Genomic DNA, 27,814 nt, shown 5'->3' with positions numbered 1-27,814 from the left:
TATAATTTAAAATTTTAATTTTATATTTATGCCATAGTACCATTATCACATAGTGGTACTGCTTGCTTCTTGAATACTGTTGGTTATTTCATAGCTTGGACCTCCAACTTTGTAATAGTGGTCTTATGTATTTCTCATAGGCAGGGTTCCCCTGTTTGTAGAAAGAAATGCATTATTAAGACAATATTTCTGCTAGGATTAATCACTTTCAAATGAAGTCGTTAGCTTCAAAAAAATAACATTACATAAAATTCTTAATTTTTTTGATTATTTTAAAAATTCATTTTGTGTGAACATATGGAGAAACATTTTTTCCAAAGGGCATCCTTTCTTTTCTCCTGCAGATTTTAAATTGTGATGCAGGTGGCTAATTAAAAACACAGCTTATCATTTACTTTTGGAACTTAATACAAATAAAGGGCGTGACTCTTTTAGGCTCTTTGAAACTGAACACTAACCACAAAGCAAAGAACCAGAAAGTGGAATCAGGAAAGCAGTATTCTATATCAGAATAGGTTATCTCCATTATTCCCTAATGCAATGTCTTGGAATACAAATAAAGGGCGTGACTCTTTTAGGCTCTTTGAAACTGAACACTAACCACAAAGCAAGGAACCAGAAAGTGGAATCAGGAAAGCAGTATTCTATATCAGAATAGGTTATCTCCATTATTCCCTAATGCAATGTCTTGGTTCTTTTTTTCACAGCTCTAGCCTCATCTTTTATAATACTTACTTGTTTATTTACTTTTTTTGCCTGTCTGCACTAAAACTGTAAGCTCCTTGAACCACAGGGTCTACAACTTGTTTTTCACTGTATCCTCAGTGCCTAAAACAATTTCTAGCACGTAGCATGTGCTCAGTAAACAATTGTTGAATGACTGAATGAATGAATCAGTAAATGTGTTTAAGACATCTAACTACCATTTAGACAAATTTTAACAATAGAATAATTGGGGGGCAATAGGATTCTTGTTTTGAAATTATCCCAGTGGTTCCTCTACTACTTGCATTTATAGGGAATCGCTTAGATATGAGTTCATGTGGGGAAGGGAAACAGTCTTTTGCAGTTCATCTTAGAAAGAAACTGGCTTGAAATAGCATCCAGATCAAGAAAAAGGCCAAAAAGCGGACATAATGGCTAGAGTAAACCGAGAGAGAACACATCATCCTGCCTATGGAGAAAGCGCAACACAACCTGTCCCAGATAGAAAAGATGCTCTCCTATGATTCTAGGAGAATCATAGCATAGTTTAACTTAGCATAGCATTTTTCTTTTTGTAGACAGATATCAGGTTAAATATATTCCCTTTTGTACTTTTGTGTCTGCAGGGCATGTTTCAACATTGCTGCTGTTTTAATTTATTTGAAACACCTGTAGTGTGCCTCCTTCTACTAGTGCAAATGAGGAAAAGTGTCTTTTATTACATCTTCAAAATTATCCACCAAAGGTTAGAAAAATACACTTTAGAAGTGCTATTTTAGTGTTCTCTAAAGGAGCCAGAAATGTGTTGTAAGATCATGTAGCTACATATTAGCAGTCAACCAAGTGTCATTTTAACTAACTGGAAACAGTTCTCCAAGGTTATTTGTAACCTCACATTCCTAAACTGCCATGCATGAAAGAGCCACATTGCTGTACCTGTCACCTTTTTAGCAAGGTAATGTAAGCTAGGATGATGAGGTCTGTGGCATTGTGTATGCAGCAGGTTCCTTTATCTCACCATTGAGGTCATAAAACCATGATTGTTTATTCTGTAAATGTTGAGCGTCTACTCTGTGTTAGATCCTGGACTTAGGAGGTGAAGAGTCCATCCTTTTTCACAGTCAAGTGGAAGGAGATAGAGAAAAATGAATGGGATGAAATGCATCAACATTTTATCAAATCTATTGATGCTGTGGGTCAGTCATGCTACTCATTTAGATAAGCCTGCTCTCATATGGTATCCAGATTACTCCCTATGTTCTTTAGTGAAGATGAGGGGTGGGAGAACGAATGTTTCCTGTGTTGCCAGTAAAACAGGTTTGAGCTATATATGTCAGCATTTCTCGACAGGTGTTATAGCAGGGTGGCTTTTTCTCTGCAGCATCAAAGGGCATACATTTATCTTTAGACCATGGGCGGTAGTCTGGAGTAGGAGGACTGCTGTATTTTCATGCCAGGATTTAAATGTTAGAAAGTAGAGAGCTTTAATCATTAGAAAAAGTAAAACACTAGAAGTAGGTTAACTATACTAGGCAGTAAACGTATGCCTTCTTTAGGTAAGTTGTTCGTATTTCCTTGTTGAGTTAAAAGGATGCCTTCCTGGGGGCAGAGAATGGCCACAGGGGATTGGCCTTCTATCTGAAAACCATCTTGGGGGTAACTGATTGTGATATAACTGGATAATCATGTTAAATTAAGCTATGAGGTATGACAGGATGCAAATTGTTAAGAGTGAGTCTAACACAATGCTAAGTGTGAATGAAAGCCTGAGAGTTGCCAATTTGATGAGGTGTTAAGACACCTTTTCTGAAATTGGACTGAGGATATAAAAGTTTCACCATCTGAATAACATTTACATTATACAACTTAAAATAATTTGTTGTGTACCTACAGACTCTTTGTTTTGGTCCTCTGTTATTCTGCTATTAAATGTTGGTTCCCCAAATTCTGAGTACAGGGTTTATTTCTTCACTCCAGTTAATGTATTTATTAACATTCGTAACTTTTCCCAATGAGGCTCATAGCAGAAAGTCTGGGACCCTGGCCCTAGAATGTTGGGATTTTAAAAGTTCTCTCCCTCTTCCCGTGGTTAATGAGATAGAGTTCTGGTATTCTCTCCTAGGACAGCGGGGAATCTTTTTGCCATAACCCTTTAATTGTCATTTATATGGCTTTCCTGGGCTGATTTGCTCCTGGGATTGTGTATGTTAGAACGAAAAGGAGGGAGGTATTTCTAGCAGGCAGTCAGGTCTGATACAGACACCCTACAAGCTTTCTATCACCTCTGAATACCCACTTTTATCTATAAAAAACTGAGTTAAAGGCTGAAAATAGTATGGTTAAATCACTGCTGTGATTTATCTTATTTTTGTTACTTAAAAGCCAGTTTGCAACTATGTGTATATGCCCTTGGGTATGTCAAGCCATGATTTAGAGCTTGGGCCTTCCTCCTAATTCCCTTTACCAAGTTCTGAGTGGTGCATTTTGCTGATTACAGTCTAGGCTCGGAGTTCCGTCCCGGGCACACCCCCACTCCTGGTTTCTTTATGCATTCTCTAAAAATATTTTAAACAGACACGCTATGCCAAGTGATTTCCAACCTAATGGGAATCAATTGAAATGGGAAAACATGGAGGTGTATTCACTGCTTGTTCTCTGCTTTCTTACATAATTTATGATGCGTTCCACTCTACCTGAGTATTGGTTGGTGACTTCTGAGCCCACTGGAAGAGACGTTCATAGACATTTCCATCATAACAGCCAAGTGCTGAATTTAAACTCTGATCGGTGAAGTCAAAAGCATCAGTTAACAAGATGGCATCCTTCCTAAGAGAAGAAACAAGAGTTTGTGAGTATTTTAGATTGCTCTTATGAATCTAATTAATCTGGGATGGTGAATAACACCACCTAATTAGAGGTTGCATCATTATTCACTTTTCAAGCAATTCAGCTTTATTTATTTTTTAGTTTTTATTTTTTAATTAGCTATATTTGCATAGTATAAAAAGTCAAAGAGTTCCTTAAGGATCGTTATTTAAAAAACAGCATATCCCTGTCTCTCACCCCTACTTCCCTCTCCCCAGAGGTTATCAGTTTCAATCTTTTAGCTGATATTTTGGTATTACCTGAATGCCTCTGAATATCTTGTTTGTACTGACACTTCTTGATAGTTCAGTTTTGGATATCTGTTGACTCTCTATTACAAATGGTAAGGGTTTGTTTTTAGCACTCCTCTCTTTATCCCTATCTCCCCCACCCTGCTGCTTCCTCCGCTTGGCTTCCTGCCTCCCAATATAGTTATAATTTTGGCCAGACCAATATTCAGTGTAAACATCATGACTATATGTCATCAAAGCATTTGAGATGACTGGGATACTGTACCCAATTTACTCCTTTCTAGATAACCCCTTATCATCATTAGGAGCCCTACCACCTATTCAATGTACTTTCTCCCCCTTGTGGTCTCATGTCCCTCCTTATCTAGCTGAAATTCCATGATCCATTATATTCACTTCCTCAAAAATATTCAGTTTTTCTTGCTTTGTCATACTAGTTTAGCAGAACCCATCCCTCATTATCTCCAATTTTCCAGTGACTTCATGCTACCACCTTTGTAGCTATCTGTGGCTGGAAAAACCAATCCTGACTGGTATAATAAGGGTTCACTGGGCCCAGAACCCATCCCTCATTATCTCCAATTTTCCAGTGACTTCATGCTACCACCTTTGTAGCTATGTGTGGCTGGAAAAACCAATCCTGACTGGTATAATAAGGGTTCACTGGGCCTTGATGGCTGCTCAGCAAGCCTATTACATTGCTGTAGTTTGTTTACTCTTTCATTCGCTCTTACATTCTTAGGTGATTCTTCATATCTTTTCTTTGATCCTCAAATCCACACTACTTGCCTCCCCATCTCTCTTACCTGGATGACTCTGCATCCTGTTTCACTGGTAAAGTGGAAGCAGTAAGAATTTCCACGAGTTTTACATTCTTAGGTGATTCTTCATATCTTTTCTTTGATCCTCAAATCCACACTACTTGCCTCCGCATCTCTCTTACCTGGATGACTCTGCATCCTGTTTCACTGGTAAAGTGGAAGCAGTAAGAATTTCCACGAGTTTCCATGCCTTCATTTACATATACAGTGCCTTCTCTCTTCTTAGTACAGGACAACTGTCCAGACTCCCAGCTTAGTCTAGTCAGCCCTTCCTTGTCTACTAGAAAACAATGCCTACTGGAGAACAATGTTTCAGAAACTCTCCTGCCTTTTCCCTACAATATGAAAGTTCCTCTCTCTACTGGATCACTTTCGTCAGTGTACAAATGTGCTATCATTTCTCCCATCTTAAAGACAAGCTTTTGACTCTATTTCCCTTATCATCATCTACCTCATATTTGGCTCCCCTTAATGACGGAAATCCTTGAAAGTGTTATGACCACTTATGCTTGCTATTTCCCATCCTCCCATTCTCTCCCGAACTGGATCCATTCAGGTTTTCACTCCCGCCACTCCACTTGAAGTAGCTCTTGTCAAGGTCAGCTCCTTATTATCTTTCTCCTTGCACTCATCCCTCTCATGGATTTGAATATCAACCATACGCCAATGACTTCCAAATTTATCCTCCATTGTCACTTACCTGCTTACTAACGTCTGCACGTGGACCCTCTCATTCTTACACAAAGTAAAGTTCAGTCTTTGCAATGATCTACCTACCCTCTCTTGCCCCTCCCTATACACCCTGAACTTTCTGACCTCTGCTCTCACTCTCCACTTTAATCCCGCACTCCCACCTCTGTGGCTTCTCCTCTGCTCTCTGGATGGATGTGCAAAGCACACTTTGGCCTCTAATATTTGTACTCATGCTCTGCCTGGAATCCTCTGTTCCTAACAGCCACACGTCTTCTCTCACCCTACCCTCTTCCCCCACCCTCAGGTATTTCCTCAAATGTCACTGTACCAGGGAAGCCTTCTGTGACCTATTTAAAACTGCAGCCCCACCTCCATCCCAGCATTTCTTATCCCCCATTCCTGCTATTCGTTTCTTCATAGCACTTATTACCATTTCATACAGTATATGTTTGATTTAGTGCATGTGTGTGCGTGTGCGTGTGCTTTTCTCCTCTAATCTGTAGGCATTTGTGGCCCTTTTCAATCTGAAACTCATATCCTTTATTTGAGGGATATTGTCTTGAATTATTTTATTAATGATTTGCTCTCTTCTGTTTTCTCTGTCTTCTCTTTCTAGACCTGTTTTTCAGATGATGGACAGCTAGATCAGTCTACTTACTTTCAAACATTTTTTTCTCTCCTATTTTGTCTCTGTCTTTTTGCTTTTTTTCTGCCTGATTTCTGCAACGTTATCTTCCAATCCTTAAGTTGTTTTTCATTTCCACTATCACTTTTTAATTTTAAGGAGCTCTTTTTTTGTTCTCTGAATATTACTTTTTAAATAACGACATTCTGGTGCTTATTTTGTGGTTGCAGTATCTCCTCTTAGCTCTTTGAAGATATTACAGATTTTTTAAAAAAAAATTTTCTTCTCCCTGCAGATTCTCATCAGTTCTCTGAGTTGCCTTGTTCTGGCTTGTTTTGGTCTTCTTTTATGTTAAGGGCTTTCCTCAGGTGTCTGGTGATCCCTGAGTGATCATAGCAAAGAGTGGGACATTAACTAGCTGGTGAGACTGTGGGCAGGCTTGTTAATGTGGGTTCACTGTGGGGTGAATTGGGTGGACAGTTGGGGAACTCTGGTGTCAGTATCTTTAGCTCCTCCTTTGGCAGATCAGACACTCTAGAGAAGGATCGTCTTATTGTCTTCCTGCAGTGTGCTAGTCTGTCTGCCAATTCTCTAGGAACCAGTGAGAAAAGAGGGCTGGGGGAGGGTGGTATCAGCATTTGGCATATAAAGCTCCTTGTTTTTTTTAGGGTAGCCTCATCTTCAACTATGTCTCATGTTCCCTAGTCCACAGACCCTCTGTTTATCCTTCTGCCAGGGCAGGGTCAAGGAAAGTCTTAAAACTACTCGCAGAGGAGGAGAGGAACTGGAGATCCAATTCCTTCTGAAATAGACTTTCAACCATCCTGTCAGTCTCACCTTCACCCACATTGCCAGAGATGCATAGTGCTGCTAGTTCCTGGGGTTCTCTTGGGTGACTTTTCTGTTAAGTCATTATATATCCATCTACTCTTCAGCTTGCATGATTCCTCTCCTGTTCTCTTTCTCTTTGTGGGTTTGTGCCTTTTAAAAAAATTTAATCCATTTACTGATGTTTTAATAGGGTTTCAGGAAGGAACAAAAGTAAATGCATATGTTCAATCTACCATCTTTACCTGGAAGTCCCCCAGCTGAGATTTTATGACCACTTAACTAATTAATATTACACAGAAAGCTGGTTCTTGGTGTCACTTAGAAGAGTGTGCCATTTGTCATCTCAGAAATCTGAGGGAGATAATGACTAATCAAGGCATGGAACTATGACACAGAACTGTTAAAAGCATGGAATCTGTTACATACCTAATTACCCTACAGTAGTAAGGTTACTTAGGAGTCATAATGTAAGTAAATCAATTTGTGGGTTTGATGCATGCGTAAGTTGGCAGCTTGCATCAGTGCTGTCTGTCTCGTCTTGAATTGTAAGTCTCTGGAGCTAAGGCAAGCACTTAGAAATGCTATTTGCAGATTAAAAAAAAATGCTTATGAGGTATTAAGGTGATCTTTTATATTTTATTATCACTGCCAACCAGGGTTAGAATGTTATTTTCTTCATGTGCTCTTAAATGCCAAGCATTTCAGAAAGTTAGACACAGTTGGGCTCATACTGTGCTGTACTTAATTATACTCTTAATGGTTTCTACCACTGGATTTCCTATATTAGGGAAAGTTTAATACCTGGGGCATAATTGTATCAGATATATTTTTGACAATTTTTGATAATTTAATTGAAAAAATATTTGCTGACCACCAAGTATCTGTTAGGTGCTTATGTATAGTCATAAATGACATATAACAAACATATTGTTAAAAATAAAAATAATTTGGTCTAGTTTTTTTAATGTCTGTCATGAAAATCTTATTTTTTAATTTTATTAAAAAAAATTTTTTTGGCAGCTGGCTGGTAAGGGGATCCAAACCCTTGAACTTGCTGTTATAACACCGTGTCTAACCAACTGAGCTGGTTAGCCAACCCTGAAAATCTTATTTTAAAAAAAATTCCAAAACTTTTTTTCTTTTTATTCTCAGTCTTGTTGATAATAAGAACTATTGGACATTCTAGGGGAAAAGTCACACCACAATCCCTATACAATAGGCATCATATTTTTTGTCATGTGAGGTCTCAAAAAGGCTGTGTTCTCAGCATATTTTCTATCTTATTGACAATGGTAAATAATTTGTATTATTTTAATTTTTGTCTCTTCCAGTACCCTGGCCAGGTTGGGCTTTGGGTTTGATATGTTTGTAAAGCAATTATTTAGGTTACATTTAAAATAAGTGGATGAAAGCATTGCATCAGTATTTCATAACTTTAAATTGCACTGCATTAATCTGCATTTAAAAACTGTATTATTGTTTTACAAATCAATATACGAATTACTGAGTTTTAAATAAAATTTATCTTGAAGCTGAGGGAGGATTAAAGTAAGTTTACTAAACTTGGTAAGAATTTGCTTAAGTACATTCAACAAAGACAGAGTTATGTTTGAAATAAATAATACCTTAATCTTAACATACAGGTTAAGAGCACATGCTCAAGGGTTAGACTGGCCTGAGATTGTACCTGGCTCCTCCTCTGACTAATTGTGTGACACTGGGCAAGTTAATTTCCATAAAGACTGAATTTCTTCCTTAGTAAAACGGCGAGATTAGTAGTATCCATTTCAAAGGGCTATAAGGATTAAATGAGATGATGTACGTAAAAGCTTTTGGCACAATGCCTGGCACCTAATCAAAGTTAACATTTAAGGAGCATTTAAGGCTATTGTTATTAACACATATTATTCATAGGCAGTATGCTTCATTTTATTCATATTCCTTAGATTCTATTCCTGTTTCCTTAACAATGTTCAAGAGTTGAATTGAGGTAGCTACTTCATTCTTAAGCATTTTTATGACTAATTATTTCCCATTTTTTTGCTTTCATTAATGCTTTGTGTTGGTGTAATAATGCTAGGGTATAAATCTCTCCAGGGCAGCTTTTGTCAGCCCCCACGTAGCAAGATTTTGGAGTTTGAAGTGACCTGTGAACAAGGGTCTAGGGTTATTCTCTGAAGGTTAATGTGGTTTGAAGGCCCAGCCACTCACCGGATCAAGAGGAGCAGGTCCAGGTAGACTGTTCTTGCCATGTCTACTTGGGCCCCAGTCAGGAAGCCATCATGGAGAAAGTCGCCTGAGTTAGTCAAGATACCATGTAAGGCGTAGAGGTCACCCAGGCGTTTGAGCACCTGCTGAATTGCTGGTTCATTGTCTAGTTTCTCCAGAGCTTCCCTAAAACTCTTCACAGTGACATAGTAGCAGTGTGCCTACAAAAACACGAAGGTGTGTTAGCCATTGATTCTGACTTCCAACTCCAGGAGTCATTCTAGAAGGCTGGCAAGACTGCTGGAATAAACTTGCCACAGCCATGTGTTTCCCAGCAGGCTGACAAGCAGCCACCTTTTCCCTCAGCTCACTCTAGGTCTGACAGCTTTTTTTGATGGTGTGTGTATGTGCACGTGTGTGTGTTGGGGCTGATGGGCTTTAAAACTTGGCCCTTGGTTTCCTCATTTTGCTTGGGGCAATTTCAAGTAGGTTTGATAGTGGAGAGAAAGAATACAGGAGTATTGAAGGCTGCCTGGGGAAAGAAGATGACACTACTTTTCTTAAGAAAATAGCTATTTACTGTCTGCCATGTTCAAGGCAGTCATGAGGATGTGTGTGTGGTGTGCATGCGTGTGTGCCTGCACAGGCGTGTGCACCTTGGGGTGAGAAAGTGAGAGTTCAAGATATATACAAAATATATCCCAGCTAGAGTATAAACTCCTTGATGTAAGCAATGCTGTTATTTAGCCCATATGCAACTGTCTGTGTCAGTTGTTAAAATAATACTTTGGTGCCTGTTGGTAAGTGACCACTGCCATCAGCCTGGTGAGACTCCCCTCTGCCAGATGGGCTCCTTTCCTGGGACCACCTCTCTCTCCCCACAGCCCAGTAACTAAAGTGTTAATTCCTGACCCAGCCAGAGGCCTTCATGACCCTGCTTTCCCTGGCCTGAAGTTCTTTTTGATTGGTCAGTGCCCCTGTCCTATTGCTTGTTAAATATTTTGAATATTCTTTCTCCCCCCAAGACAAGCTCACATAATTATTTTATCAGGTAGGATATGAGTTCCATGAGGGAGGGGGAGGAAGAAAGAGTATAAAGCAGTGTGTCTCGAGTTGTTATGTACATACAGATCATCTAGGGATCTTGTCAAAATGCAGGTTGCAGGGTGGAGCCAGAGACTGTGAATTTCTAAAAAGCTCCCCTGTGATGCCCATGCTGCTGGTAGTGACTTTAAGTAGCAAGACTTAGAGTGTCATGAGAGTTAAAAGGGTTTCACCCAAGGGGCAGGGGATGGGAGAGAGGTCATTTCAGGCAAGGGGAGTTTTGTGTACAAAGTGCTGACTTTTAGGAAGCTACAGACAATTGAATGGGCCTAAAGCACTGGTGTACAACAAGGTGATGATGGGGGACTGTGTAAGTTAGGGAGGACCCATACCAGGGGCCCAGGTAGTGAAGGGCTGTGAATGATAGGGGCGGGATTTTATTCTGTGGGTCAGGGAGTCATCATGGTTTTCAGTAGGGCAGTGGCCTGATGAGGTTTCTCAACTGAAAAGAGCCTGCCTTTCTTAGGTAGGCCTCACACAGGTGCTGACAACTCCACTTAGCCACTTAGACCTGGTGTGCTCACACCCTAGATGGGTTTGCAGCACAGGGATGTGGAAGACGAGCAGGTGTGCTGAGCTGCCCTGCTTGCTGTGCCAGCCTTCCATGCTCACACTGGGTCTAGCCTGGCAATGCTGGAGACCCGCTCTTTCTTCTGCAAGGCCCTGCTTTTCCTGTTCTAACCTGAGGACCACATCCTCATATTGTCAAGGCTCAAGGTTGAGGAGTGGAGTGATGGAGAGCTGCCCGATGGCCTGGGCTTCTGCCTTCATAGCAGGATGAGGACCAGAGAGAGAAGGGGGCCTCTACACTTTGGGAAAGGCTGAGCCAAACCTGGCCACCACGCTCTGAGCACAATGAACTTTATTTACTTTGTGTGTGTGTGTTGCTTTTAACCTTGCCTCCTCTTTAACAATTTGGGGGTGGGAGTTGGAGGTGTAGCACTGAAATGCTAGGTGCCTTTCTAAGTTTCACATGTATTAACTCATTTAATCTTTATAATAATCCTACAAAGTAGGTACTGTTATTAGCTCCATTTTTCAGATGAAGAGACTGAGGTTCTGAGAGATTCTAAGTTCCTCACCCAAGGTCATATAGCTAGTAAGTGATAGCAATGAGGTCCAAACCCAGTACTCTTCACCACTCCTATGTTGCCAAAGCCACCAGAGACTGAAGCGGGCTTATAATGACTACCAGCATCTGCTACAGTGGTCCTGGGGACTGATATCTCTCCTGGAAAGAGTCTGAGATTATAGGACCAGAGTCTAAAGGGCTCTTCCATGCCCCTTTGTTTTACAGACAGGGAAGTTAAAACCCAGAGAGGGAAGGGACTGCTTGAGGTCACACGGCATGTCACACACAGAGTTGGGACCAGAACTTAGTCCACAGCTCCTCCTTGTCTACTCTGCCAATGCTGTTCCCACCCTCTCCCCCACTTTTGCATTCATTTTCTGCCTGCACATTTATGGTTTCCAGCTGAGACCCAGTTGGGTGCTTGAGGTTTCTGTAGAGTAGATGATTCCCACAAAGCACAGAAAGTACAGAATGCCCTACCCATTATGACCTTGGAGACTCAGCTTGGGCACCACCTCCCCAGGAAGCTGTCACGGACTTGCTCCTCTCCCCTGGCTGGCTGAACTTCTCGCCTTTGGTGCCCCAGAGCTTGGGGCTCATCTCAGTCACTCATCATACCCTCCATAGTGTGTGGGAGAGGAAAGCGTCTTGACTCAGCTATTTCCTATGACTGGCAATTAACTTTCTGAATTCTCTTTCCTCACCCTTATAATGGCGATTATGCTAGTCTCCCTCACAGAATTGTGTGTATTAAATGAAGTAACCCTGGCAAGCAGCATCTGGTCCATTTGAAGGCAGGGCATAGGTTTGGAAAGTGGACAAAGAAACAGTGGGTGGCTATGGTTCCTTTTTTGGTAATCTGGTGAGAGCATGAAGACTTGGCTAACCCTCAATGTTGATAGGACATTTGGTGCAGGAGGGAGTCCCCCTTGGGTGGACTGAGCTGAGCTGAGGGTTGCAGTTAACACCAGTACTGGCAGGTGTGGTGGGGATGGTGGGTCACCAGGTGATGCTCATGCCCAGCTTGCCCAAACACCCCTGCTCCACAAGGGCCTCTGCAGTCCTCCAGGGCTCTCCTGTTCTAAGGCTGCCATTTTCTGGGCCTGAGGATTGGAGTGATTGCTTTAGCTTTCCAGTTGTGGTAAGGCCAGAGTCCCAGCTGCCTAAGCTAGAGCTCAGGAGTCATTCTTACCTCTTTCTCATCCCCCATCACTCTCTGAGGCCTGTCCCTTCCATCTACCCCCTTAATATCTCTGCATCTACCCACTTCTCTCCATGCTCTCTGTCAAGCTCGTAGTTGGGACCACCTCAGCTCTGGTCAGACTGCTTCTGCTTCCTCCTTATTGGCCTCCAGCCTCTAGTCCATTTCTCCTCCTGCAGCCTTCAGGATCCTTCCAGAATGAAACACCGATCACTCCCCTGATACCAACTGGGCAAAGGCTCTTCATGGCAATGAAAACAAAACCCAAACTTCTCACAGTGGTGCAGAGGTCCCAGGCCTTGCCTTTGTCTCTTCTCTCTCCTCCCACTTTCCTCCCTGTTCTTGTTTCAGTTGTCGTGCTTTAGGTCCTCCTTGGGAGTGTCTGAATTTCCTCCCAAGCACCATGCCTCACCTTACTCCCTCATTTTGCACTTGCTGTTCCCTTCATCTGGAAACCTTCCTCTCCAAAACTGCTCCCTCTACCCTTTGGCCAGCTAATTTCACCTCGTCCTTGAAGTCTTAGCCTATATGCCTCTTCTTCTGGGAAGCCTCTCGGACTCCTTAGGTTCTGGGGTCTCAGAGTAGCCTATATTTCCCCATCACGCTGCCCGCTTGATTGTAGCTGTGTAAGGGCATGGCTTCACTGTTGAGCACCCAGCCCAGTGCCTGGTGCAGAGTGGGTGCTCAAATATTTACCAACTGACTGTGAATTATGCACAAACACAAAACATAGTGGAAATTGAATCAGACATCCAACGACTGCCTGTGGGCTAAGGGGAGACTTGACCTGCTTTTCTGTCTGGGAGGAAATATTTGAACAACCTGAAGCAAATCCAATAACATTGCCTCATTACCTTTTCCCTTAAGAGCTGCCAGCAAGATTGCTTTGGAGTTAAGTCCTTTAATTAAAATACCCTGGACTAAAGCCGTGGAAGTGAAATGAGGGCAGCCGCCGAGCAGGGCTGGGGAATAATGGCAGAGCTCAGAATTTCCCAGCAGGGTAGCCTGCCTGGGAAACAAAATGGGTCCCTTTCAGCTTCAGCTGACAGCAGCTCACCTTTGCAGCCTGGAGGTGTATGACAGTGGTCTGGTTCCAGGCCTCATGCTGGTCAGCCCCGGATTGCATCAAGGTCTGCAAATGATGCACTGAGTCCTTTATGAGCCTGAGGGAAAAAAAAAAAAGGATTAGCTTCCTAACTGCATGGAAAAGATGTCTGATGGACTGCCTGGGCTCCCTCAGAAGTGGAAATAATTTCTGTTTTTTGACCACTTACGTGTCATAAAGCTAAATGCTGGAAATACATTATCTTTAATCCTTTTAAGGGTGGGCATTCCCTATTTACGGTGGGGGAAACTGAGTCCCAGAGAGGTTAATGAACTTGTCCTGCTCACGCAGCTAGTAAGGAGTAGAGTCAGGAGTTGGACTTGTCCTTAACCACCATGTTGTAAGGCCTCAGGGCCACAGACCATGGCCTGACCCCGCTTTCTAATGCAGATTCCATCCCAGTACTGGTGTTTTCGGGCCATTTTGTTGCCTGACTTCCTATGACCAGAGCAAAGACAACTGTTTTACCCAGCAAGTTCTACCTGAAGGACCTAAAAACAAAAACGGAAAATCAACCTTTGCCTTCCAAACCACTAAATTAGTCATTTGTCATTTTGTTAACCTTTAATCTCCTTTTATTTTCTGTTCCTTGCCAGTCTACCCATGACCCTTGGCATTTTCGTGTAAAGCAAACTGTTTATTAAGCAATATTTACTTTGCTTTGTCAGGGAATAGTTAAGCAGATGTCACATTTGAGTTCCAAGCAAAGAGAAATATAATGGCATTTTAATTACCCTGAGCAGCCTTATTTTCCCCTGCTCAATTCCCCCAACTGAAATGTTATCTCTGTGAGGCCCGGGGCTTTTTATCAGACTGGATTATTGATAGATCCCCAGTATCTAGAACAGTGCCTGGCATACTGTAAGTACTTAGTAAGTATTCGTGGGATAAATAATGAATGTCCCAAGTTGCTTGTAATCTTGAAATAACTATTAACTATTCCTGGGACCACAGGCTGGGATATAAGACTTCTTATTATATACTGAAAATGCTTTTTTCCAGTTTGTTTTTGGTGTTTAATTTGGGGCAGGGTTCAGAAAGTTTCTTTTCTGGGTAGTTAAATCTCTCCGTCTTTTCTGTGTTGGTGTCTGTGTCTGGCCAGCACCTCTCTTTACTCCCAGCCCTAGCATGTTTGGTCATTCCTGACACATAGCAGGTGCCTCATATGGATTGAATGTTTGTCCCCGCCACATCTCATGTGGAAGCTTGATTTCCAGTGTGGCAGTGTTGAAAGGTGGGGCCTTTAAGAGGTGACTGGATAGGGAGGACTATGCTTTCATGAAAAGAATTAATCCATTCATGGGTCAATGAGCTAATGGTTTAATGGGTTATCATGGGTGTGGACTGATGGTTTCATAAGGAAAGCAAGTGAGCACATTAACAGGTGCTCTTCCCCCTTTAAACACGTGATGCCCTGCATTGCTGCGGGACTCCAGAGTCCTCACCAAGAAGGCTCCTGGGACCTTGGACTTCCCAGCCTCCAAAACTGTAAGAAATAAATTTTAGTTTTTAATAAATTACCCAGTTTCAGATATTCTGTTATAAGCAACAGACAATGGATTAATCCAGTATCTGACAATAGTTATTGAATGACAGAATGGATGAGTCCTTGCTTTTGCTCACGTTCCCTGGAGCCTACTAGACCCTGGAAATAAACTAATTCTATCCCTTGGTATAGTCATATTTTTGAAAATTCTTTTTAGATTATGAGATATTTCAAAAATATGGATATTGCTTTATTTATTGGTATTTGCATACCAATACATTTGTAGTACAGTTACGTGCCTTATAACATTTCAGTCAATGTGGGACAGCATATATGACGTGGTCCCCATATTATGTGGAGCTGAGAAATCCCTGTCACCTAGTGATGTTGTAGCCCTCGTAATGTCCTGGTGCAATGCATCACTCAGGTGGTTGTGGGGATGCTGGTGTAAACCTAATGTGCTGTGAGTCATGTAAACATGTAGCACATAATTATGTACAGTAGGTAATACTTGATAATAAATGACTATGTTACTGTTTTATGTATTTACTGTACTTTTGTTATTGTAGGGTGTACTTCTACTTATACATAAAAAAAGTTTACTGTAAAACAACCTCAGGCAGGTTCTTCAGGAAGCATTCCAGAAGAAGACACTGTTATCATAGGAGATGATAGTTCCATGTGTGTTATTGTCCCTGAAGACCTTCTAGTGTGACAAGATTTAGAGGTGGAAGACAGTAATATTCATGAACCTGATCCTGCATAGGCCTAGGCAAATGTGTGTGTTTGTATCTTAGTTTTTAACAAAAAAGTTTAAAATGTAAAAAAATAAAAATAAAAACTTTAGAAATAGAAAAAGGATATAAAGAAAGAACATATTTTATACAGCTGTACAATGTGATGTGTGTTTTAAGCTAAGTGTTATAAGAGTCACAAAATTTTTAAAAGTTTAAAGTTTATAAAGTAAACACGTTATAGTAAGCTAAGGTTAATTTATTATTGAAGAAGAAATTTTTAAAAATAAATTTAGCATAGCCTAAGTGATGAGTGTGTATAAAGTTTACAGCAGTGCACAATGATGTGCTAGATATTCACACTCACTCACCACCCACTCACTGCCTCACACACAGCACCTGCCAGTCCTGCAAGCCCCATGCACGGTAAGTGTCCTGCACAGGTGTATTAGTCTGTTTCTGTTGCTTATAACAAAATACCTGGAACTGGGTAATTTATAAGAAAACAAACTTATTGCTTACAGTTTCAGAGGCTGGGAAGTTCAGGGTCCAGGGAACACAGCTGGTGAAGGCTTTCTTTGGTGATGACTTCAGAGATGGCAGGGTATCACATTGTGAAAATGGCGGAGCAGAGAGAGCAGACAGACAGACTCTCCTCTTCTTTTGAAGCCCTCGGAACCACACCCCTGACCACCATTTCTAATCCATTCACTACTGCACGGCCCTACAATCCAATCACCACTTCAAGGCTCCACCTTTCAGTCACTGTAATAGGATTTCCCACCCTCTTAACAGTCACAGTGGGGGCTAAGTTTCTGATACATAAAATGTGGGGGACACAATTCAAGCTTCAGTGAGTTTTGGGGGAACATAATTCAATCCACTATGGCAGGTGTACCATTTTTTATCCTTTATACCATATTTTTACTGTATCTTTTCTGTGTTTAGATATATTTAGATACACAGATACCATTGTGTTACAGTTGCCTACAGTATTCAGTACAGTAACATGCTGTACAGGTTTGTACCTGGGGGCCATAGGCTATACCATATAGCCTAGGTGTGCAGTAGGCTAGACCATCTAGGTTACACTCTGATGGTCCCACAATAATGAAATTGCCTAACCTCAGAATGTATTCCCTTTGTTAAGTGATGGATGACTATATTTACATATGGGTACATTCATTGTATTATAAATCACCATAGGAACCTAAATATTTTAAAAATTCTTCTCATTGGCCAGAGAGATGCCATGACCAGGATGGGGAAATGACAGTGGTCCATGGCTGATGTATGGGACTTTCTCTTCTCTGTGCCCACGGTGGCAGGAGCTGAGAGGACTTAGGGAGGCTAGGGATGGGGGTGGCTTTTAGAAGTGTATCCACGAATGTTCAACTGACCAATCCAAAGGCCATTGTGTGGGAAGGAGCTTATCCCCAGGTGGGATGACTGCTTTCTCAGTGCTGGCTCACCTGGCTGCCACGTGTGCCCAGGCTGTAGTGTAGAGCTCTGGGCAGAGGAAGTCGGCTGCCCTCTGGGCTGGGCACCTGGCCAGATCAGGCTTGGCGAGATATGCGACAGACTGAGGGAGAGACTTCTGCAATGTGGAGCCTGGGGACACCTGAGTCTGCAGGTAGCTCTTCACCAGAAACCTGGAGGGTGGAGTTGGAGACAGGTGAGATGGTGAGGGACTCTGTGGGACAGCCCAGCACTCCTTCCCAGAGACACGCACTCTTACGCTGGGCCCAGCCTCGCTCCTGATCGGTGCCCCTCCTCCAGAGCCCCCTGCATGCCATCCTCCTGCCAGGCCCTCAGTGAGGCGCACCCTGAGGCTATAGTTTCTTCAACAATGAAAGGGGGTGGTGGAGCTGGGGCAGACGCTGAGATCCTGCACATAAACCTTTCTGAGATCTGAGCAAACAGAATCTTTTCTGTCAGGATCTTCCGATTTGGGGATTTGTAATTACTTGTACAGTGACTATGTGGAAATTAAATTTTCTTAGCTGAAAAAAGATGCAAGAATGCTGACATGAGCGATGGGATTACAGGTGACTCTTAGCCGCTTGCTTATGATAATCCAGCGGTTATAGGTTCTGGGCTCAGACAACCCTGGATTCACAAGCGGCTTCACCGAGACCTGTGTGACACTGCAGAAGTAGCTTCATTCCCTAAGCCTCAGTTTCTCCACCTCTAGATGGAGATGATAATACTCAGCTGATAGGGGGTTGTGGAAACGGAATGAGACAGTGTTCATGAAGGCTTGGCACAGTGCTGAGTGCAGAGTGTCTAGAACATGCTATTATATTCCTTTCATAATTTGAAAAAAAATCTTAACGTTATATATTTTTTAAAAATCCCGGGCCGGCCTGGTGGCGCACTGGTGGCGCTCCCGCCAAGGGTTCGGATCCCACATACAGACCGGTTCCCGCTCACTGGCCGAGCGAGGTGCGGGCGCGACGCCGAGGGTTGCGATCCCGTTGCCGGTCCCGGTCCGGTACGGGCGCGACACTGAGGGTTGCGATCCGTTGCCGGACACGAAAAAAGACAAAAAGGAAAAAAAAAAATCCCATAAATGTCATATATCCCATTTGCCAGTGAACCCCTTTCTCTGGGCATAGGGAAGAATTTGCCTTGCTTAGTCACCTGAGAATAGGGGAGTGTGAGAGACATGACCAGCCATGAGGCCCTGCAGACATGAGAGGAATGAAAGGAAACAGAGGAGGCAGCAGACTTGGCTGTTCCTTCCTGCCTGTCAGGTTGGAACCTCTTACATGCAGGCTCTGTGCAAAGCCTGCGTGATTCCGCAGGGAGCAAGGCAGGGGTAGTCCCTGCCCTCAAGGAGCTCCTGGTCTAGTTGGGGCACAGGGCTAAAAAAGTAAACAAACCCAGATGAGGCAATGATAGATTATAACAACTGCTCCAAGGAAACAAGGCAGTGCGGCGTGGGAGCAAAGCAAGAGCGGAGGCCTGTGGTGGAAAGGAAGTCTGTGGCTGGTATAAGTGAGCAGAAGCAGGGAGCTGTGAGGACAGGGAGGACAGGGAGGCAGGGGCTGGGTCGTAAGGAGTCCGTAGGCCATAGCATGGAGTGTGGCGTTTTCCTATGAGCCGTAAGAAGCCAGTGAAGAATTTTAAGCAAGAGAAAGATGTGGTCTTCTCTAGGTTTGACAAGATCCCTCTGACTGCCTGTGGAGAAGTGGGGCATGGTAGACAGGAGCCCAGTGAGGAGACTGGTGCTGTTGTCTAGGTGAGAGAAGACGGTGGCCTGGCTGGGAGCTGCGGTGGATCTGGGGAGAAGTGGATGGCTTAGAGTCGTATTGTCGGAATTGAACAGCCCCCAAATGGTGTTTCCCAAAGCCTACTCCCTTTGTGGGCATCAGACAGAAGCCTCAGCTCAAGCAGAAGCTTGGAGGGTCCCCGAGGGGTTGGGAGAAGCCTGGGCCAGTCCGGACCTTACCTGGCCACCTGTAAGTACAGCACTGTGTTCTCGCCCTCATAGGTGCAGGAGCCTGTCACTTTGGTGACCAGTGATGGCAGGCCACTCAGCTTTGAGTAGCCATGTCCTCCACAGGCCCTGCGGCACAGCTCGGCTCCCTGGGTGCAGAAGTCCGTCACCAGGGCCTTCATACCTGAGCTCAGTGCGTGGAGCTGGGAGAACAGGAATTGGGGCTCAGGTTGTGTAAGGGCCATGCTTCCCACTAAATGAACATTTACTGCATGCTGAGCACATCTCGGCGAGGAAAGAAGGATTTCACTGAGCTTATGAATGAGAAGGCTGAGACTAAGAGAGGTTATGTGACTCACCCAAATCACACAATTACACAATGTGGCTGCAGGGGCAAGAAGAGCAAAGGAAAACCTGTCTCAGCTAGTGTCTCCAGGATCTTAGGAGGTGCTGCCTGGATTGCCCACCATCCTCCAGGAGTTATGGATTTTGCTGACAGGGAGAGGTTTTGGAAAGCTGGCCTGTGAGGATGGGTGTCCACTGTCAACCCACTTCCTGGGTTGTAGGAGGGTCCTATGGTCTGAATGTTTGTGTCCCCTGAAAATTCATATGTCAAAATTCTAACCCCCCAGTGTTATTTGGGAGGTTAGAGTGATATTAGGAGGTGGGGCCTTGGGGAAGTGACTAGGTCATGAGGGTGGAGCCCTCATTAGGGGGATTATAATAAATGGACCCCGAGAGAGACCCCCCGTCCCTTCTACCATATGAGGACACAGTAAGAAGCCATCCATGAACTAGGACATGGGCCCTCACCAGACACCAAATCTGCTAGTGCCTTGATCTTGGACTTCCCAACCTCCAGAACTGTTAGAAATCAATTTCTGTTGCTTACGAGCCACCCAGTTTACGGTATTTTGTTACAGCAGCCCATGCAGACTCAGACAGAGGGACTGCCAGGCAGCAGGCCTGGTTTGAGATTTTGGCTCTTGAAAGCCCCTATACCCATTTCTCGAGCTTTCAAGTACTTGGGAGGAAGGTTATGTGACTTCACTTCCCTGTGCTGAAGTTCCCTCACCTGTAAAATTGGGATATACATGGTGCTTTATCTGAGACTCTTGGGCCAGATAGAATCAGAATAATTTCTGGATTTTAGAAAGGTAAAGCAGGGCATTTAAAGTATATTACAGATGGTACCCCCCAGTGAGGTTTGGGGCAGGCTTAATGATTCAACACATTAATATTTGGCTACAGAAAGTATTCAAGCTCAGTGGGATAAATCAAGTCAGTTCAGGATAAACTGTGCCACCAAATGTGTTCCAAATGACTTTTGGTTCTCAGAGCTTTTTGGGTTTCAAAGGGGATTGTGGACCAGTGTTCTCTACTATGTGTGGTTATTTCCTCTGACATTTTTGGAGCTCTCTGAGGGCCAGGTCTGGGTGAATTTATGTAGATGTTGGAAGGCTAGGGAGAGGGGGGGAAGGCCATGGGAGTGGCGCTGTGGCTGACACCCAGTGGGTAGAATAATCCTAGCCGCCATCCCAGCACCTGCCCCCAGCAGACAGCAGGTACCTCAGGCAGGAGGCTGAAGTCTCTGTCCAGAATGGCATCGTAGGAGTGCTGGAAGAATTCCAAGAGGCTCAATGCCAGGAAATGGAAGGCATAACTCATGGCCAGTGGAGGAAAGAGTTTCTGCTGCTGCGTCTGGTAGTCCAGGACTTTTGCCTCTTGGTCACTGAGGGGAAAAGAAGTGGGGGATCTAGAAGATTGCTATGTACCATGTCCACATTCTCAACATCATAAGAGCCTCAAAAACAGTTTTTTATAACTCATTACAAAACTTGATTAGAACTGACATGAAGCTATTAATAATCTTTTAAGACCCCATCTAACATGAAAATCCATACATTCCCCTGCAGAAATATTGATGTGTTTGTGGGTACTGCCCTTGTGGAGGGAGGTTTACAAAATTGCAGCATACACACCATATGTCAAAATCTGAAAAGTTCTGAATTCCAACATGTCTGGTCCTCAGATTTCGGGTGAAGGGTTGTGCCCCTGCACCACTGGTGATTTGCACCTGTGACCTTTCACTGCCCACAAGCACTTGCCAAGTACTGGGAAATGCTGGAGCCTAAACAGTGACTCTTAGGATGTGAACTCGGGTCCCATGAAACCTGAGGAAGGGACTGCATCTGCCTCATCCATTGCTATGTCCTCAGTGCCCAAGGCTGTGTCCAGCATGTAGGGGCTGCAATAATGGGATTGAAAGAGGGTGTGATTATGAGAAGCCTCCCATAGCTGGCAGGAACCTGGGGTCTCCTCTCTGTGGCAGCAGCGTCTCACCTGACATGTACTTCTTGTAACCATCCTTGGGACACTTCTGCAACCCAGATAAATGGGCTGTGGGCAGGACATTCACAGTAGCAGAAGCTTCCTCCCAGCACCCCTGTCCTCCAGAGAACACTCTCTCAGCCCAGGATTCTGAAGCCCAGGCTGACTGAGGGAGCCCTGGGTTTGCCAGAGGAAAGGACCCCGGGACGAGGTCCTGGCATTCCTGACTGGATTTCACCCTCAACACCACCCTGAAAGACTGCTCCTCTCACACCCATTTTGGAAGCTGAGGGACAAAGAGGTGAAGTGGCTGAGCTGAGTGTGGCACCCAGGTCTGCCTGGCATCCAACCCTCAGTCCATTTTGCATCAGACTCATTCTGGACCTGAGCCCATGTCATGAAACACCACTAGATTCTAGGGCTGCAGGTTCTCAAGTTTCAGTCCTGGTGATCTCACTCTATCTTACAGGTGAGAAAACTGAGGCCTAGAGGGGGTCAGTCAGTAAAGCTGGGATGAGAACTGCCAGCTGAAGCCTGTTCCTCAGTGCCACAGTTCAGTTGTACTGTGATCAACTCTGCACTCTATTTCTGCTGTCATCCATTTTGCTGCATCCTGATATTTGGGACATGTTTATTCTAAAAAACTATTCGTTGTTTACCCCAAATTCAAACCTAACTGGGCATCCCATATGTGGAAACCCTGTGTGTGTGTGTGTACACAGGTTAAAACAGAGGGAGCAGTCAGCCCTTGCTGTTCTGAGCCCTGGAGTGGAGGGAACGGTAGCCAGACACAACCAGGTTCAACAAAAGGGACCCAGACTTAGACATACCATAATCAAATGCTGACAGTCACAGCCAGACAGAAGGAGTCAGCCACATACAATCTGATGTGACAACTGGGCTTTGCCAGACACTGTCAGATGTGGCTTGGCCACTGGCTAACACAGACTCACTCAGCCAGTCACAGCTGTATAGAACACAGTCGGACTCAGACAGACACACACTGAGTTAGATCTGGTGGTACAGGGCCAAAGACATCCGATCACACAGAGCCCTACCCGATGGGGCTGGGCAGACACAGGTTGGGCCAGTGGTTAGCCAGGTTAGAGGGAGCCGGAGAGAGTCCACCAATACGGCCAGCTGGGGCTGGGTCTGGGCAGATTTTGTGTGTGTGGGCAGGTAGAAGGGTGGGTGGGTGGGTGGCGGGTGATGCCTGCTCCCCGTGCCCTGGCTCTGACAGTGGGGAGGTGTCTGGGGCACTGTGGGACTGAGAGGTAGCTGTGTCCGAGGCCATCAGCCCCGGATGCTCTTGCCTGGGCCGGAGCCGGGATTGGCGGCGGATGACCGAGTAGCGCACGGCGATCACGCAAGCCTTCTGCAGCAGTTGCAGGACCTCGCCCTGGACCACGTGCACCCGCGATACCACCATGGCCAGATAGTTGCTCTGTGCCATCCCCAGCTTGATGTAGGTGCCATCTGGCAAGACCTGTGTGGAACAAGCACAGGCTCTGGCTCCGAGCCCAGGCTCCCCAGCCTTCCCTCCTCCTTGACCCCTGGACTGTGGGCCTCCACCTCTCCTCTGGAGCAGATTCCCCACTGAAACACGCTGGTGTGGCCACGTGTGTGTGAAAATACCAGAACGCTTGTGCTCACTGCTAACTAGCCACTTCCCCAAGTGGCCTGGCTCACAGCTCCTCTCCTGGGACAGCCCGGACCTCCCCCAACCACAACTAAAGCGGTAAGGCTGGCAAGACGGGGACTCCCACACTTCCGCCAGCACCCCAGCTGGCCTCTGTTCAGTGATTAGTTGTGTCCAGGCCTCACTGGGTAATTGTTAAGTATATCACCCTCAGCCCCATCCCTCTCCTGAGATTGCTGTGCACCCCGTGTGATGAGCATTTACACATGAGAAATCTGAGGCTCAGAGAGGCAAAGTGACTTGCCTGAGATCACACTGCTCCTAAGCTGGGGGTTTTTACCCTTATCTGTGGGACCCCAGAGCCTCTCTGTGGGTCTGTGTGGCCCAAACTTAGCTCAGTGGAGAAGGACCCAGAGTCAGCAGCAGCCTGTGCAAAGCACAGGTCCCTCCTGCAGGCAGTACATTTCTGTAGCCTCCCCAGGCCCTCGACCTGTGCAAAGCGACTCAGCATGTTCTCCCTGGGGACCCGCACGTGGTCTAGTCTCAGGAAGCCATTGTCTATGTGTTCAAAGTCCATCTTGGGCCCAATGTCCCCAACAGTGATTCCTAGAAGGAGATGGAGATGAGAATGTCCATTGGTCAAGTGTTGGCTGTGTGCCCGGTACCACGCACACATTCCAGCTCACAGAAGCCCGTGACACTGGAGTTATTACACCTGTTTTGAGGTCAGATAGATGCTGAATCTTGCTTAAGGTCAACAAGCAAGTTAGCACCAAGTCTGTCCAACTATATCCCTCCCTGCCCAAGGGAGTCTTGTCCCAGCTTCTCCCATGGACCTCTGGGGCCTCAGGACAGGGAGGCCTTCGGTGAGGGGGGGGATCTCCTCCTGGTAGAGGTCCTTGAAGGAGCAGCATGGGCTTACCTGGCAGTGGGGTGTGGTCCTGGAGGCTCCGGATGGGCACGATAAAGGCGTGCATGCCCCGCCGCGCCCCTGAGCAGATTAGTTGGGCCTGGACTAGGGCGTGAGTGGTGGACCGTCCCACTGAGGGCAGAGAGATGAGAGATGAGGCACAGATCTTCCTTGCTGCTCCCCAACCCAGTGTCCTGGGGCTGGGGTTGCTGATGGGCACCTTTGGGGCCTGAAAAGTCACTGATTACAGAGAGGGGGAATTGCCCCCAAAGAACCTAACAAACCCAGCAGTGACTCAGCAAAGGCACTGTGAAATGAGCAAGCTTTTATTTTTTTTTAATTTTTGCCCCCCAAACTATTAATGAATCACTCTGTCATCAACTTCATAATAATGAATACAGATAGTTACCAATTATCAAAATCCAGGTGGTGCCAGACCCTCTGCTGATGCTTTTCTAGTTCTTCAGTGTGGTATGATAAGTCGCATTTTCCAGATAAGGAAACTGAGGCTTACAGTGGAGTGACATGCTGAAGGTCACTGGCCTGGAGGAGGCAGAGCTGGGATTTGAACCTTGGTCTGCCCTATCTTAAAGGCTGGTTTCATTTCCCTACAGTCTTGACAGTGGTCTCTCTCTCACTTGTCTTTCCCTCTCTAAATCTCCCTCTCTGTCACTTTCCTTCTGCTTTAGTTGGACACCTCATATTTGTTTTGTTTTTTTCCTACACAAAGTCATTCACTGACTAGGTCCCCAAGTGCCACAGGTGTGTCCTCCAAGGTGAATTCTCAAGTACGAAGAAGGGGGCCTTGATGGGACCCCCTCCTTATGGCTTGGCAAATCACTGAGCATTGGGGATGCTTGGTGTGGCCGCCACCTGGTGGTCACAGGGGGAGGTACGGCGTAGGTGGTCTGATTGGTGCTGGTGGTGGGTGTGCACCTTTCTGGGTGACTGTAGCAGTGGCAGGGAGGGGTGTTTTTGTCACTAACTGTGTAACCACAGGGCCTGTGCTCTGGCTGGTGGCAAGCTTAATCATTAACTCGGGAGGAGAGAGAAACTGGGGTTGTGGAAAGTGCCTGGGACTAGGCCAAGTGCGTATGTGTGCATGTGTTGTGTACACACACACATGTGTCTGTGTGGGGGCAGTGTGTGAGTGTGAGGTCTTGTCCTTCCTCCCCCAAAGGCTGGGTCAATTTCCTCTCTACTTTAAAGTGGTGTGGAGAGAAGGGAACACTACTGCACTGTTGGTGGGAATGTAAATTAGTACAACCACTTTGGAAAACAATTTGGAGGTTTCTCAAACAACTACAGATAGATCTTCCATATGATCCAGCAATCCCTCTTCTGGGTATATATCCAGAGGGATGGAAATCATCATGTTGAAGAGATACCTGCACTCCCATGTTTATCGCAGCTCTGTTTACAATAGCCAAGATATGGAACCAACCTAAATGTCCATCAATGGATGATTGGATAAGGAAAGTGTGGTATATATATACTGTGGACTACTACTCTGCCATAAAAAAGAATGAAATATTCCCATTTGCAACAGCCTGGATGAACTTGGAGAAACTTATGTTGAGTGAAACAAGCAAAGGATAGAGGGATAAATATCTCATGTGCTCACTCATTTGTGGGAGCTAAGAGAGAAAGGAAGGCAGGAAAGAAAGACCACAGTAGTCCCATGATCCAACAGAGGGAGGGAACAGTCCTAGGGCTACAAATTGAAGTTGAGGGGAGAGGGGGAAGAGGAGAGAGGTTGGGGATAATTGGAAGGGGACCAAGGGTACAAAAGCAATTTCTGGTAATGGGTATGTCTCCAATATGAATCTGGCCCCTACATCATGGGCAGGAGGGGGGACAATCAGTTTTGTATCTCATGAATATTTGAAATAAATAAATTAATTAATTAATTTAAAAAAAAATAAAGTTCCCTTGGGGACCTCCCAGCCACTTGCTAATGAAATTTTTAACATCTCACCTACTTTATAGAGAGAGTAAGAGCCTGAGGCTCAGGGAGGTGAATTGACTTGCCCAAGGTCACCATCTAGAACAGGAAATCAATCTGAGGTCTGGTGGACTTCAAAGCCAGTGCTACTGTGCCCTCCAACTTTGTTCTCCCTGGGGAGAGATAGTAAAGGTGGTTGCATGGATACTCACGGTCCCCAGGCCACCATTTGGTGGCAGTCACTGTGGGGCTGTGAATCACAAACTCCTGGGTGGCTGCATCATAGGTGGCTTCAGTCTCCAGGCCCTGAAGGTATGTCCCTTGGGATCAAGGACAAGTATTAGACATTGGGCCACATCAGGGTTCTTATCTGGGGAGCAGCTTCTAGGGTGGTCAGCAATCCAGTATGGAGTGGGGGTCAGCTCCCAGCTGTACTCACAGGAATTTCTCCCCTTTCATCCATGGGCTGCATGGGGGACACACAGTCCCCTGTAGCCAGTCTATGACAAGGGGCAGATGCTGTTGTTTTGAGAAGGAATGACTTGCCCCATAGGCAAGTAGGAGATGGTACAATATGTTTGTGCAAATTAGAAAAAAAGGCACCCCTTCCTCAAGATTCTTGACTGTCATCTGCTGGAATATTTTTATATTAAATATATAAATCTATGACACTGAGATGTGAATGGGCCCTCTGGAGTTGTGCAGTGCGTAACCTGAATACTGCAAGCAACAGCCCTGGCTCACCATGTCCCAGTTCTGTTTGGGCATATGTTGTGATGATCTGGAACTCTTTGCAGAGTGGTTCCCATTTGGCAATCTGCTCCTCTGAGCCCAGGCTTTTGAGAGCGTTCATGAAGATGTAGTGTAAACTTAATGCCAGGTCTCCAGAAACGGCTCTGTGGGGGAGAAATGCTGTGGGTGAGTAGCCTGTTGGAGACAGGGGTCCTGATACCCTCAGCCTGGGCAGAGTGCAGGAAGGAAGGGGCACCTGGCATCCTGGCTTCCTTGTTGGGGAAAATGGCTCATGGGGCTGGGGGATTTCCAAGTGATCCTAGGTAGATTCCTCTCTGGTGGGGCTACCCCAGGAGTGAGCACCTGTAAGCGTAGAGTAATTCACGACCACCTTCCAGCCATCCCAGGCGCTGTGCTATCATCTGGATGTGGAATCTCTTCCGCATGGCAGCTTCATAACGCTCATTCTGGGTCATGAAATAATTGTCCTGACAGCTAAACTCTGGGTCACTGTGGATGATCCTCTCTGCAGGGGATAGAGAACAGAGGGCTTAGGGACCTGGGTGAAGGTTCTGTCACCTTCAAATCTTCCCACCGACTTGCATCATGGACTTGGAAAAGAAGTCAGACATTATTTCCATTTAACAGATGGGAAAACTGAGGCCCAGAGGTGGGAAAAGTGACTTGCCCAAGGTTACAAAGCTATCAGTGGCAGAATTAGGACCAGTATTCAGATATTCTGCTGCCTAGGACTCTTCTCTCCCTCAGATGGGCTCAGGGAATATCGGCACATTAAAAGTGCCTTCATAGCCCAAAGGAATAAATCTCTCTCTGACAGTGGAATTTTGAGGGGAAAGTTTGTTATTTGAAGGTGGGACTGCTAGTGTAGAGCTCTTCTTCCAAGAAAGCATGTGTAGCACAAAGCAGGCGCTCCATTCCCCAGCCTCCTCTTACCTACTTTCCTGCGGAGTGCAGAGTTCTCGGCACCTCCATCAAGGATGTGGGTGAGCCGTTCCACGTCAAAGGACGGTGCATTCCTCTCGCTCTCTATGTCGGGGTGCACTTGCCTGCTCCAGGTATCCCCCAGTGACACTCGGTGCACTGGGCTGCCCAT

At 45.2% G+C, this 27,814-nt stretch overlaps 1 protein-coding gene across 1 annotated transcript; it reads right to left on the bottom strand.

Annotated features, from left to right (window-relative positions):
• ACOX2 (acyl-CoA oxidase 2, branched chain) lies at positions 1–27,814 on the bottom strand. The gene is made up of 14 exons (XM_008576556.1): positions 27,655–27,814; positions 27,064–27,226; positions 26,713–26,864; positions 26,181–26,288; positions 24,036–24,155; positions 23,604–23,719; positions 22,788–22,960; positions 20,713–20,875; positions 19,156–19,346; positions 17,174–17,353; positions 13,434–13,539; positions 9,003–9,220; positions 3,399–3,531; positions 1–151 (listed from the first exon to the last, which is right to left on the bottom strand). Exons 1-14 carry the CDS (start codon positions 27,812–27,814, stop codon positions 89–91), a joined length of 2,046 nt encoding a protein of 681 aa, XP_008574778.1. The 3' UTR covers positions 1–88.

This window comes from Galeopterus variegatus, unplaced genomic scaffold, assembly GCF_000696425.1.
Source record: "Galeopterus variegatus unplaced genomic scaffold, G_variegatus-3.0.2 Scaffold1367, whole genome shotgun sequence".
Taxonomy (NCBI): domain Eukaryota; kingdom Metazoa; phylum Chordata; class Mammalia; order Dermoptera; family Cynocephalidae; genus Galeopterus; species Galeopterus variegatus.
Note: the sequence above shows the minus strand (reverse complement) of the source record. Positions and strands in the feature narration are given on the sequence as shown.